This window comes from Humulus lupulus, chromosome 9, assembly GCF_963169125.1.
Source record: "Humulus lupulus chromosome 9, drHumLupu1.1, whole genome shotgun sequence".
Taxonomy (NCBI): Eukaryota; Viridiplantae; Streptophyta; class Magnoliopsida; order Rosales; family Cannabaceae; genus Humulus; species Humulus lupulus.
Window position 1 is genome coordinate 13,442,835 of NC_084801.1, and position 14,895 is coordinate 13,457,729.

General features: G+C 30.4%; 1 protein-coding gene across 1 annotated transcript; it reads right to left on the bottom strand.

The window, feature by feature from the left end:
* Positions 1-2,172: 2,172 nt before the first annotated feature.
* LOC133800523 (solanesyl diphosphate synthase 3, chloroplastic/mitochondrial) lies at positions 2,173-13,964 on the bottom strand. Its single transcript, XM_062238515.1, has 12 exons — positions 13,668-13,964; positions 13,483-13,569; positions 13,310-13,390; positions 13,111-13,182; positions 12,391-12,519; positions 11,718-11,804; positions 6,850-6,921; positions 6,639-6,724; positions 4,531-4,663; positions 3,738-3,827; positions 2,911-3,009; positions 2,173-2,712 (listed from the first exon to the last, which is right to left on the bottom strand). Exons 1-12 carry the CDS (start codon positions 13,794-13,796, stop codon positions 2,533-2,535), a joined length of 1,245 nt encoding a protein of 414 aa, XP_062094499.1. The 5' UTR covers positions 13,797-13,964; the 3' UTR covers positions 2,173-2,532.
* Between the last annotated feature and the right edge of the window lie 931 nt (positions 13,965-14,895).

Here is a 14,895-nt window from a genome sequence, read left to right on the forward strand (position 1 = left end):
TCCCTACACCATTAAATGACCAAACGGTGCCATCAAATAGAAAATTTAGTGACCATTTTGAAAAAGAAAAAAATTGGAGACCAACTTGCTAAACCAAAGTTTAGGGATCATTCATACAAATAAAAAAAATTCTTTTTATCAATTATTTATCATCAATATTGAGAATTTTTTTTTTTTACATATTTTGATGTTCGCAACACATAAAATTAAACTTATTATAGTTTTATTCAAAATAAAATTAATGAGATAAGTTTTTTCAATTAAACTTTAATAATATTTATATTTACTTATTCTTATTTTTATTTAAGATAATAAAAATTAAATTTTATAATTTTATTATTTGAAAATTTGAAAATTTATTGAGAAGTATATTTCAAAGTCACTTTTATTTTTTAAAATATATGGATGGTTTTCCATGCATCTTTTATTTTCTTCATCATTTTTCTAAATTAAACACCCTTTTTCAATTTTCATTTAATACACACTTACTCATTTGTATCGAATTGTTTTTACACTCCTTTATTTTTTTCTACACTAAAACATAAAAACTACTTTCATGTATGCTTCCATAATTTTTTAAAATAATAAACTCTTAAAATTTAATTTTTTTTGTCTTAAATACAAAATTAGAATAAGTAAATAGGTAGCGACTACAATGCATCCACTTTTTTGATAATACTGGTGAATCATTTTTCTAATCCTAAATTATTTGACAGTATACATTGTAGCTATCTAGAACATCCTACAAATTTTTAAGAAATTCTGAATAAATTATGGTACCGAAACTAGAGTTCAAACTGTCTGTTGCACGCGTGTCTTTTTTTTTTGTGTATGCATGTAAAATTTGACAATTTGAACCATATTTTCGGCTTCGTAAACTATTCAGATATTTTTGAAAATTTGTAGGAAGTTCTAAATAACTACAATATATACCGTCATATAAATATTTTTTGGCTATATCTATCTAGGTACTGAAAATAGAAAAAATTATGCACCAATATTGTTAAAAAAGTAGATGCATTGTAGTCGAAGTAAATATATATTATTAAAAAAATATAAAAATCTCTTTAATTTTTTCAAGTATAATATTAATTTTTTGTGTTGTGAACATCAAATATGTAAAAGGAAAAACATTCTCAATATTGATGATAAGGATTTGATAAAAAGAAAAATATTTATTTGTATGAATGATCTCTAAACTTTATTTTAGCAAGTTAGTCCCTAATTTTTTTTTACAAATTGGTCCCTAAACTTTTTATCTATTGGCACCGCTTGGGCATTTAACTATGTAGAGAATAATTTGCCATAAGATATAAATTAGGGTCCAATTGGCAAAAATAAAAGTTGAAGACCAACTTGTCAAAACATATGATATGCCTAAAAAAAAGTTAAAAAAAGTTAAAATAGTGCTTCAGTATGTATATTTATATCAATATTATATTGTTTTAGGCATTTTTATGTTCTTAACCCATTACTTAGTTATTTTGTAAATATTTAAAAAGGATATTAACAGCATAAATACATAAATTCATGCATGTACTGTACTTAAATACCTAATTTATTTTTTGATAGCATAAATACCTAATATTTATTTTTTGTTGCAACTGATACTTTTTCATGTTAAGTGGCAAATAACAAACATTTTAAATAGAGATATTAATGACATAAATATCTAAATTTATGTAATAGTTGCACTTTAATGCCTAATTTTTTATTTTTGTAGCATAAATAATAAAAAAATTATTTTAAAAATATTTAAATCCTAAATTTAATTGATACAAAATTAACACCTAAAATATTATGCACCAATATTAAAAATTAAGTATTTAAGTACAACATTACATAAACTTATATAGTTATACCACCAATTTTCTCAATTAAAAAGTTTAGTAATTACCTTTTAACAACAAAAAAAAAATATTCAATAAATTAAGTATTTAAATACAACAGAAACATAAACTTAGTATTTGTGCCATTAATATCTATATTTAAAAATATATGAATATTATTGATAATAAGATAAAATATTTAAAATAAATAAAAAAATAAAATATTGACATGGTGTAAAAATAAATATGAAGAAACTTGTACAATGTTGAAATTTTTTAATTTAATAATGTATTTTGAAGAATATAGTAGAAAAACTGACAAGAGTACTTTTTTTTGGCCCTCTACTAAAAGTTCCAGTGATTCTAACAACTTTATTTACCATTATACATCAAAGCATAGACGAAATCAACATGCAAGTCCCAGAAGATTAGAGTGACTGCATAGTTCTTTCGAATCATGAAAGCATTAACTAGTGTTCTTCCCTACTCTGCGGTACTTAAAATATACATGAGCGTGAGAAAGCGATGGAAACCAAAAAAAATAAAAATAAAAGATTATGGAACGTAAGAAAGAAAAAATGTTTACCGAAAATGAGAGAGGGTAATTGTCCCTCTCGCCTAACTGGTACAATTATAAGAAAAATTGAAATGAATTCAACATACAGTATGTTCCTATGGTGTGTGAACTTATCTTTTTCTCCTGTCACTTGGTTCTTGTAATGACTCTTTGGGTGAGATCTACTAGAGCTCGCCTCGACCTTTTTACATCTTCATCGTCGCTCTCTGGCAGAGACTCGATCGCCTCAGCAGCGAGGTTTGCATGCTTTATTGCAAGTTCCCTCGCCTTTTGTATCCCGCGACTCTTTCCAAGGTAGTCAAGCGCCTGTGTTTTCAGAAGGTATTTAGTTTTAGAAATACATGTCAAATCATTGTTCACTTATGGTAAGGACACAATTTTACACCTAAAATTTACACTCCGACATGCCACATAATCTTTACCAAGTTGCCTCCGTAGCTGAAAGTACAACATGAACAAGCATTACAAATTATGCGTACAACTACTCAGATTTGAAATACTTACAATATCAACATTTGTGGGGTTGTCAAAGCCCTGCTCAACCACTGCCCGCAACTGAGGAAACTCCTCCATGGCGTACAATAATGGAGCCGTAACAATGCCCTACAAAATTTTGATAGAGTTACAAACAACATGGGGAAAAATAAACAGAAAGCCAAGTTTACATATAATTTCATGCATATTAACTCATCTAATATGATACTACTACAAGTAGGTAGACTATTTTTGGAAAGAAATCTAAAAAGTCGGCAAAGATGATCTGAAATCAGAGATAACCACAACAAACTAACCTCCTTAAAGTTAACATATAATGATGATCCATTATGGCATACCAGGACATATTAAATGAAGCAAAGATGATTGCTACCACTAGTTTATTACATTTCTTAAGCAAGATTGGCATGAGAGGCTGTTTGTGTTCTCAGTGCCTTCACTAGAAAATAGTGACAAATAGATAAGAAACGAAAAAATCATGTTTTGGACAGCGAGATTTGGGGATTGGGAGTTTTCTAATTGCCATAGCAATATTTTCTACTTCAGAATTAATAATTACTACACTTATGACCTGCATGGGAACTGTTCGTTTTAGAACTTGGCAACGGCGAGGGATGGTTGAATGTGAAATAATAACTAGGGATATATCTCTTTTCATGGAAGCATATCTTTCATAATAGATGCATACCAAATTCTTAAAAATAACAAATTATGAATAACCAGCTTTTCCATCATGGTTGATTATTCAACATGCTTTCGTAATTTTTTTTTCTTTCCAAAACTCAATAATAATCATACGATCAAACAAAAATATATCACATTAAAAGATTACTTACATGACGGATATCAGATAGTGAGCCCTTTCCGAGGGAAGCTGATGTGCCAGTGAAATCAAGAACATCGTCTATTAATTGATAGGCCAGCCCCTGTAAGAAAAATTAAAAGATTTACACCAGTACGATACTGAATAATATTTTATAAATGTGTGCCAATATGATGAAAACATTGCTAATGACAATGAAGGGGAACAACCACAAAGATCTCTTTACTCTACAGCATTATATTTCAAATATCACACGCTTTGGCTTCTAAAAAACATGGTTTGTGGTAATAATGCTACAAATAAGTGGTGCTGAAAATTTAACTGTTAAAAGGATATTTGAAGTAGATTGGCAGGAACTGATCATTGTGGGAATAGTGGGAGACAAATGTCAATGAAACAAGGATACAATAGATTTGATTTATTGAAACTGATCCTCTATCATATGATCATATCATTGACCATTGAGAAGAACTGTTTTCTTAAACCATAACCTAATATTACCAAAACAGTTAACTTTATTTTGTTTGGCATAGTCTCAAATTACTTGACAAATTTTACGTCAACCATTCAGTCAAGCAGACTAAAATGACTTTTAGATAGAGTTACTGGAAAATAAGTAAAGTTTCAAAGTTGTTTTCTTATCACTAATTTCTCAGTAGTTACTCATTTAACGGACATGAACAATGAACATCTCAAACACCCACTGATAAGCCAGCCACCCATCAGAGAAGACGAAAGTGCATTAAGAAAAAACATCATAAAACAGTTCCACATTAGAATAAAAAGAATTCCAACACTTCACGGACCAAATTTTTGCCGTACTCAAACGCTAGCATTGCAACTTCTGTCGTTTGTCCGGCAATGACTGCAACTGACTTGCAACTGTTTGAAATTAATGATGCAGTTTTGTAATATGTCTTTTGCATATAATATTCCATACTGCAAGAAGAAGAAAATTTGGCGTAAGAATGAAATTATATTACATGTATTAATTATTAAAATGAAAAACATCATGCCAAGAGCTGTCTTAGTTACTAAGTAGAGAATAAAGAATTGATTTTGATGGTCAAAACCTTTTCTAAATCACTTTCAATATATTTAATGGCTCGTTTTTTTTTCTTCGAAATTAAACATAAGTGATTTTAAAACAAGGTGATTAATTTGTTAAGTATGATAGTCTTCACTCGGTATGTGTAATCAAAATTGTAAAATATAGAATAAGCTGAACTGGTTGTTACATAAGCAGCTGTTTCACCAGCTTTTACTTGACTGTCCAGCATAAAGACAAGATTCAAGACATGCTAGTAAAAAAAATGATAGCGGCTTCAGCTAAAACTACATGAATCCACATAGTTTCATCATATGTAATTCAGTAAACAAAGAAAAATATGAGAACTTTGTGAACTATACCAGTTTCAACTTAACATGTGTAACTTCACAGTTTTTTCAATGCCTTTCAGGAGTAACACTGGAACATAGAGGCAAACTGGAACTCAATAGGGGGATCAAGGAGCCATTTTATATATAGAGTAAAAAAGGACATGGTCATCGATCTACAAGTGTTGATAATATATATGGCACAGCATGTCTACTGATTCACGACTAGAAAATCAGAAAGGATTAATACTCTTCCTGTTGTGGTATTTGCTTAATCATAACCCTAGTCTAAAATAAAAGTTCAAAATATGAGAATGCTAAATACGTATACATATATATTAAAATATTTAACACTTGGGAATATTCTGATTCCAATTCCTAGCTTTAGTAAATCCATAGGTGGAAATCAATTCTATTCCATTTTGATACTTCCTTTGGTTTCTATTCAGTCCCAATTATAATTATTATATATATTTTGAAACTAGGCTCCCTGCCTTACACTACAATTGGGGGTACTCGAACCAGACTTTGTAAGAGCAAACCACGTGCCTGAACATTTGAGCTACCCCTCTTGGATAATTATTATATTTTTCATCGTCTAACTGATGCAGAATAGTACTAAACATTGTAGACTATCATTCTAAATAGATTTTAATTAGGATTATTAAGTTTTGTTTGATTGTGAGTAATAAGTGTCTTAAATTCATAGAATTAGATTCACATTTAAAATTAAGATTTCTTATTTATTTTCTTAGTTGGTTTATGCATTTGTTATATTAAAAAATTATAGTTGTGTTATTATTATTTTTCGGGCTGAGAGTAGAGCCCACTCCCTTGTATTTGAGGAAGTTGGTGTGGTATTCGAAATAGGTTCAAGTGAGGCTTACAAACTCAAGAAGGGACTCGAACATCAAATCTTATGGGAGCAAATTACATATCTAACTATTTGAGTTTTCCCCTCTTCGATAATCCTATTCTTATTCCTCATTTTAAGTCTTAAAGAGACATGAAAAGAATTAAAAACATCAGTTTTCCTCTCTAAGAATCTCCTCATTCTCTCTCCAATCCTCCCCAAATTCTTCTTCTTTCTCTCTCTTCTCTCTTTGTTTCTACTTTGTTCTACATCACTGCACTAGCATTGACTTGAATTACTTTGACCTCATAGCCCAATACTGATTTATGTAGCCATATGAAAAGAAAAAACTCAGAGGAACAATGCAGTCATTGTCCCTCGGAAGCAAGCTATTTACAAAAAAATGGCTAAAAGTACCTGACATACTTAACCCTTCAAAGCCAGATTCAGTTATCAATTTTCTTTAGTTGCTTTCAGCACAAGCACGTTATTCCACTTTTGCTTGACTAGAAAGAACATTTCCAACTCATGTTGAGCATATCCTAATTCTATTTTTATTTCATATTGCTCAATAAATGTTGGCCTTGGCAAGTAAGAGGAGGAGAACAGCAAATAGTTTTTCTAGGTTCAAGCATATGAAGCCGAGAGCAAGAAATAATAAACAAAAGCACGGAAACTTTGTACCTACAACGTTGTTCAGATGTACATGTCATTTGCATGGTTTCACCTGTCACAAGCTGTTCTAGAACTGTGGCTAGTAATGCTACTACCTACAGAGTAAAGACAGATAACATTAAGATTGTCTAAACAATCATGATTCATGAAAAATTAATGCACTTCTGAATCACTGTTCAATATCACCACACCATAATACTTGCAGAAGGTATAGACATACCTCAGTATTTTTTAAAGCCGCAAGTGCAACACAAGCTCGAGAAAGCAAAAAATCTCCTGCCAATACTGATACCTGTATTATAAAAGGACAAGAAGGAGCAACTAAAACATTAAGCTACAGAGGACACCCATACACACTCGTCTCCTATATATTTAAACTCTAACTAACCTACTTACAGTGAAAAATAATTAAAACTAACAACAACACATCGACTATGGAATGGTCTGACTCTGACACTAAGGTTATGTTTGGCATGAAGGATGGAGATGAGGAAGCGTGGATAGGGCAAGAAGGATAAAGAGAGTAGAGGAGTGGAGAGAAAATAGTACTCCTAGGAAAGAAGATAATTTTCCATCCTTTTATTTGGTATTGGAATGATGAAAATGATTCTACTAACAAAATTACAATTTATTATATTTTTTTAATTTAATTTGTTATGCATAAATGCAAAAAAAAAAAAATCTTATTTCAGTATGTTAAATTTGTATTCCACCTTGATAGGAATAATAGTAATGTTAAAGTTATAAAAAAAAAAAGGTCTTTGTCAAAAACAATGTATTTTTCCGTTCTAAAATACAAAGTAAAACAACAACATAAATAACTTTGTTAATATCAATATATTTTTATATTAGCTATAAATAAATAAAACAAAATAATATATGATAACAAGAGAGATAAAAAAATGTGTGCAAGAAGTATATCAATATATTTTCATTTTTTTTAATTTTGCTCTAATTTGTTAATTTAATTATAAGATAAAAACTATATTATAAATATATATATACAATATTTAAAAATATCTTTTGAATTTTATTTATTTATTATATTTAAATTTAATTATATATGATGAAATCATGAAAAAAGACATTAATATTTAAAGAAAAACAGGAAAAATAATGTAAAGAATCTATAAAAAAAAACCCATTAATAAAGCATAAAAAGATAAAGTAGAAAAAAAATGTAAACAGTTAGAATTGATTTAAAAAAAAAAACCATAGATAAAACATGAAAAAGAGATGGAAAAAAATATATATATAAAAAAATTACCTAAGGAGAGTCCCACCATTTTCTTCAAGATGATTATCTACTTTATGCAATATATATTACTTGTTTTATATAACAACCAAGAAAATATTATAAATATGAATATATATATATATGTTTTGGAGGGAAATTGTGATATTTTCCACCAATTTTTTTCCACTCTTTACAATCCGTCCACCAAGTAAATGAACAAAATGTGGGCCCTAAGTGATTTACAATCACTCCAAATTTCCTTTCTTTCCAAGCTCCAACCAAGGAATAAAATGTTGGTACTATAATTTTATGAAAATATTGGAGATATTTTCAATATCGAGGGAAATTCATGGATATCACATATATTTATCTAAAAATATAAAATTTGTAGAAAGCCAATAAAATTGAATAATCATAACAATATAAGAATAAGTAAGTCTTAATTATATCTAATAACATCATCTTGATTTACATTATCATATATGATAATATTTGACATTTATACTCAATAAGAAAACATCAATTACCAAAATGAACTCCTATGAAGTTCAAAACTATTAATCATATGATTTTGATTTAGACAATATTGATACCAAGACATAGAGTTCGAGTATATTTGCATATAATTTTGAACATGCCATGAATATGTTTGATGATCTCTTCCCATTGTTTTTCCATAAATGAGAAATTGTGAGTTTACCCAATTATTTGTATATGAAAATTAGGTAGAGGAATAATCAATATGACCCGAAGTAAATCTTACTAATAAAACTAGCCATTATATACTCTAAATTAAAGTTTGGTTTTACATATAATTAGTTTATAGTAAATAATATTATATAATTTAATAAACATACCAACTAGACTCGGATGAGGACTTGAGCTTAATATTTCTCATTGAAAGATATAAGAAAAATACAAAAGAGAGCAACACAATATATGAACTTGGCTATCAAAATATATACATGAAGGCACACATATTTGATTCAACGAAAGAAAGAAATTTAAAAAAAAAATCTTTGACAGATTGCCAAGTGCATCCCAACGATGCACTTTCCTTTTATTTTATTAAAAAAAATTATATATATAATAAAGCCTATCTACCAATAAACAATTTTGCTTTGGCTGATACTAATACAGATATTTCTGTGATAATGATGAAATCAATCCTTCTGCATATAATCGATATTGTATAGAATATCGAAATTCACCGATATTTCTCCGAAAACTGTCCATATTTTTTTTCTGGACTGCAAAAAAAAATAGCTACCACCATTTTTCTAGACTCCGATTTTTCAATTTTTTCTTCCTTGGTTCCAACCAAACAAAGGAATGTTTCTCTCCCCCACTTCTTTCCCTCCATACCTCTCCATCCTCCTATCTTTCAACTCTACCAAACATACTGTAAATGATAGATAAAATTTGGGTCTCATTAATAGAAAAACCTCGATCAGCCCTGCCACTTGCCCAAGGAAGAAAAAATCGGTCAATTTTTCTGAGATATATCAGAAAATTGGTGGTAGCGATTTCTTTGCAGCCCAAAAAAAAAATCTGGACAGTTTTCTATTTCAGTGAATTTCGATATTCTATACAATATCGATTATATGCAAAAGGATTAGTTTCATTATTACACAGATATCTCGATATTATCGAGATATATCTGTATTAATATCAACCACATCAAAAAATTTGGGCATATCACTTTTTTTTTTAAGGTATTTCACGTTTATTGGTAGATAGGCTTTATTATATATAAAAAAAATTAATAAAAATAAAAAGAAAGTGCATCACATGGATGCACTTGGCAATCTATCAAAGATTTTTTTAAATTTCTTTCTGTCTTCATATATATAAACCCCAAGAGGTAGCTCAAGTAGTAAGGGCGAACTTGAGGATCTTACCCATCCCAGGTTCGATTCCCCACGAGCGACTAAAAACCTTCTTGGGGCCACTGGGGCAGTCTCCGGTCGAAAAAAATACCCCTTGGGGCCAATGTGCCACTTGGGGTTAGCGCCAGGACCTCAAGGGATTAGTGGAGGTGGGGCCCTTATACCCTCGGTTACCAAAAAAATATATATATCTATAAATATATATATATACCGATAGCAACGTTCATATATTGTATTGCTCTCTTTTGTATTTTTCTTATATCTTTCAGTAAGAAATATTAAGCTCAAGTCTTCATCAACCGACTCTAGTTGGTATGTTTATTAAATTATATAATATATAAATATTATTATTATTAATTTTGTACATGTAGCATATTAATCAATTATATTATGAACTAATTATATGTGAAACTAAACTTTAATTTAGAGTATATAATGGCTAGTTTTATTAGTTAGATTTACTTTCTGATCATATTAATTATCCCTCTACCCAATTTTCATATCAAGTTGGTACAAATAATTGGGGGAACTCACAATTTCCCATTTATGGAGAAACAATGGGAAGAGATATCCAAACATATTAATGGCATGTTAAAATTATATGCAAATATACTCGAAATCTATATCGTGGTATCAATATTGTCTAGATCAAAATCATATGATTAATAATTTTGAACCTCATAGGATTATTATAGTACCGATATTTCCATTGACATCGATATTTTCTTCCTTGCTCTTGCCTCATGAATGGGCAAAGAAACAAAAAAACTGATCAAACATCAAGCGTGGCTCGTAAACATTAAGGTAGTTAATCTAAAATTTAATTACACAAAACAAATTAGCAAGCATCTATAAGCAGAAACGATCACAACTATACAAAAGATTCTTTCAATGCAAGCCTAAAGAGTAATTTATCAAAATGTCAATATAATCGCTCCACGGTTTTTAGTCCTCTAAAATACAAGCCTCACACAAAGCATTGTCCACATCTACAGATTTGCTAAGAATGAGTTTCTTTGTTGTGATCTCTAAGGGGACATCTAGTTTGTACCCTAGTTTCAGTACCTTTTTATTATTACTCGGTTATAATATTCTGGTTTCTTAGCGAGCAAAAAAATTCATTGAAGATAAGCAAGAAATTGGATGAATGAGAGAAGGCCTATGTTTCAGGAGGATGGAGACCAACATTAATTCAATTTGTTTTGTACGCACTCCCAACTTATATCTTGCCTGTGCCCTGAATTCCTAAAAGGATGGCAGAGGAGATGGAAACTTTCTATGGGAAGGGATGAGTTTGGAGGTGATCATCACCTGGTTAGATGGGAAATTGTTTGCAAATTAGGGAGGGAGGTCTATGCATTGGGAATATCTACATCAGCCATAAGGCTTTTGCTGAAGATTTCCTCAAGGATCGATCTCTATTTGGCATAAATAATTAAAAGCAAGTATGGAGGTCATTCTAAGTTGGGATGCAAGTACCGGACTTCGAGCCACCTATAGAAGTTTATCTCCTCTTTACTTCGAGCCACCTATAAAAGTTTATCTCTTTTCTTTACACTTATTTTCATAACCTCATTTCCTACAAATGGGGCATTGGAGACAAAATTAGGTTTTTGAAGGATCCTTGAGTGGGAAATAATAGTCTAAAAGATAGATTTCTCCTCCTTCTCAGGCTGTCCAACACCCATTATGCCAACATAGTTACCATGCAAAGCATACACCCTTTCATTAGGGAAGGAAAAATCTCGTGAAACTTTGTGTGTTAAGCTAAGATGATCCCATATCATCTTCTCTTGTAGTTGATTCCTTATCATCTCTTGTTTTTCTTTTGTATTTCTTTCCCTTTTCTAATACAATTTTCGTTTCTTAATATTACAAATTAATAAAATATATATATATATATATATACAAGAATAAAAAAAGGAAGGGAACTCAATGAATAAAAAACAATGACATATGTACCTTGTTTCCCATTATACAGTTCAATGAACCAACACCTCGTCTAGTTTCTGCATCATCTAAGACATCATCATGTAGTAGGCTTGCCACCTAAGGCAACATAGTTATATTGACAAAGTTAATAAAAAAGATTTTTGTTAAAAGAAAAACATGATCAAGCTTTCAAATGAAAAATTGGAAAGCCAACAAGATGAACACTTCAGCCTTCACAGTAACCAAACCAATGTAAAGAGCAATTCATGATTCTTAACCAGTCTCATAAGAAAAGCTTTCCAATACATATCTTTTGATTATCATTCACCAGGGTCAAAAGTGTAACCCATGTGCGATGAAAAAAATTATACACACTCATTCTTTAACTACATATTCAAGCCTTATATGTATGTGTTTGCACTAGTCAAAAGTGCAAAGATAATAAGAGAGCTGCAAAATTGCATATCGATCATGGGACCCATCGTATGGTGTTATTTGAAGCATTCTTTGAACCATTTGATTATGCAACCCTTCTTAAGTCACAGAACAATAATGTTCAAATAAAGGATTATCAGATTAATCAACAATCACCTTGACATGTTCAAGTAACTACTGATGAACATTCGTAATTCTTCGGCTTCAAATAGCAGATTTTTCTTTTAACATATTTCATAAATGATTTACAAAATACTTAAGGGCTTACATGGATCATCTCTGTTATTTCTGCAACAGATTGTTGCCTGGTACGTAACTCTGGTGTTGAAGTATCTCCTAACGCTTTAGAAGGATCAGGAACATTAACATTTAATGCCGTTGCCATTAACAATAATACCTGCATACAGAAAAAATATGCAGCACTCATGGTGAATCACGCAGCACTGATTAATGGTTCCCTGACTCTGTAATGGGATGTAAATTCAATACTGGCAAAAAAAAAATGGAGCAATAAATAAACCTAAATTCATAACTTTCAAATTACTGCTAAAGTATTACATAGTTCCTAAAATAGTTATGCATATAAATATATATTTCTTTACTTTTTTTTAGAAAGATAACAAATGATAATCAACAGTTCTAAGAAATTCACTGTAGAGGCAAAAGGAAAAGGAATGAACATTTTGAAATTGAAGGATTTGACCCCAAATAAAGGTTTCAATGACATGTTAGATTTAACTCCACGAAAGCAGTATTAATTAAGAAGAACAAACAAACTACTTCTACAAGCCACACATGTGCACACAGACACAGTGGCATCATCTTTTACAGTATCGGTTCCCAAAATCTTGGATGCAGAGATGGATCATAGAAACTAAACAAAATCTTAATAGCAATCTCCTTTTTTTTACTGACAAACATAATTCAAGAACAACTTTAACAATTTTATATGAAACTATTAAGATATTCAGTGGGATGTACTGTTTACCGTTGGACGAAATCTCTTTCCCTCCACTCCCATTTTAAAGAAGTACTCAGCAGCCGAGGCAAGCTTGGGCACCTGAAAGAAGCGGAATCAGAACAACCCTTTGTCTGAATCTGGTCATAATGTATAAAAGACCAAAACTTGATCCTAATGAATAGGAGAAACATAAACTATTCCTTCAAAGTTCTGAGCAAACATATACCTCAGCAACTACCATATCGCGCAACCTATTAGCAACAAGTGAGAGTTCATCCGCAACAAGCGAAAAAGGGTCTAATTGATCCTGAAAAATCAAATGTTCAACATCTGAATGGAGTAACTCAAACAGGAATCAAACCAAAAGAAAATCAAAAGGAAACAAACCCAATACTCTACCTCAACTAAGGAGCTACTCTGGTGATGAATTCGGTATCTGGAGCCAGAAAAACCCCAGTAATGACTTTCTCCCAAACCGTCAAAAATCTACTAATCCAGAACCAAAACGAAAGCCGTCAAAACAAAAACCTTGATTAAACCCCTTAGTTAAAAGAATGAATCTATTCATTAGCAGTAATAATAACCTTCTGGGTCAAATCTCTAGAACAATGAGTAGTGGTCTGTGAGTACCCGGGTTGGTGCGAGATGAACCAACGGGAAATCCCATTGAAGCTGGTTCTCGGAATCCTACGAAATCCCCTTGAAAATAACATGTTTTGCTTCGCGAATGGAGAAAGTCTAGATTTTGGAGCGGTCAAATGGGGAGAAGAAGAAGAAGAAGGGGACGTAGCCGACTTTGATCAGAACTGTAAATTATGTGAAACGTTGTCTATATCTAATGACGACGCCGAAGCTCCGCCATGAATGAATGAATGACACCTTTTTACACTATTTTTTCATTATTTTTTTATATTTAATTACACTTCTCTTTTGTTGTTCAAAAAAATTTACTTTTTTCTTTTGAGAAAAAAAAAATCATTATTAAGTACATTTATTTTATTTATTTATTTATATGAGTAATATTTCCTAACGAAATAAAAAAAAAAAAACTGCTAGTTTAAACTTAGAACTATGGAAAGTCAATATTCTTTGTTAAATATTAAAAATAATCAAATACTAAAAATGTAAAAACATTGCCGCTGGGATAACACTTAAATAAATAATTAAATTTTTGGAAACAAATGGTAAAAACTTGTTCTGTAAGTTAATTTCATTTTTTATTTTTTAAAATTTTAATTGAATACAAGATTTTCTCACTTTTAAATTTTTTTAAAAACCTACTTTTATTTTTTCTCTCTTTCTTCTTCTCGTAGTCACACAAGAGCCGACTCTTCTCAAGCACCAATGGCTTCGAAGCTCTCTCCAAGCTTTCTACAGGTAGACTACTATTTCATTTCCTCTTATTTTTTTTTCATGGTCTCTCCCTCATATGTTTTTTTTTTCTCAATCTCTTTCTCTCAAATTATCGATATACATTGTAAAAGGTTGGATCTATGAAGAAATTGTGTAACTATTCATAGAGTTGGATCTTTTCTACTCTTAAGGTATATGAATCTATTTCTAATTTTGTTTGAGATTAGGGTTTGTGGTTTGTAATTTTTTCTGTTCTATCAAAATGTCATAGAGGGCTTTCATTTTTCTTCTTTTAAAGCTCCTTTGTTTTCTTTTGCTCTGTTTGTTGAAAATGTGTACTCTTGTATGATGTTTCTGTTGTTGTTATGTTCTTACTTAGATTGTTATGTTTGTTCTTGTATGGATTTGTATTGTAAATCCTAAAATTGACATATTTTATAGGAATATATATTTTTTATT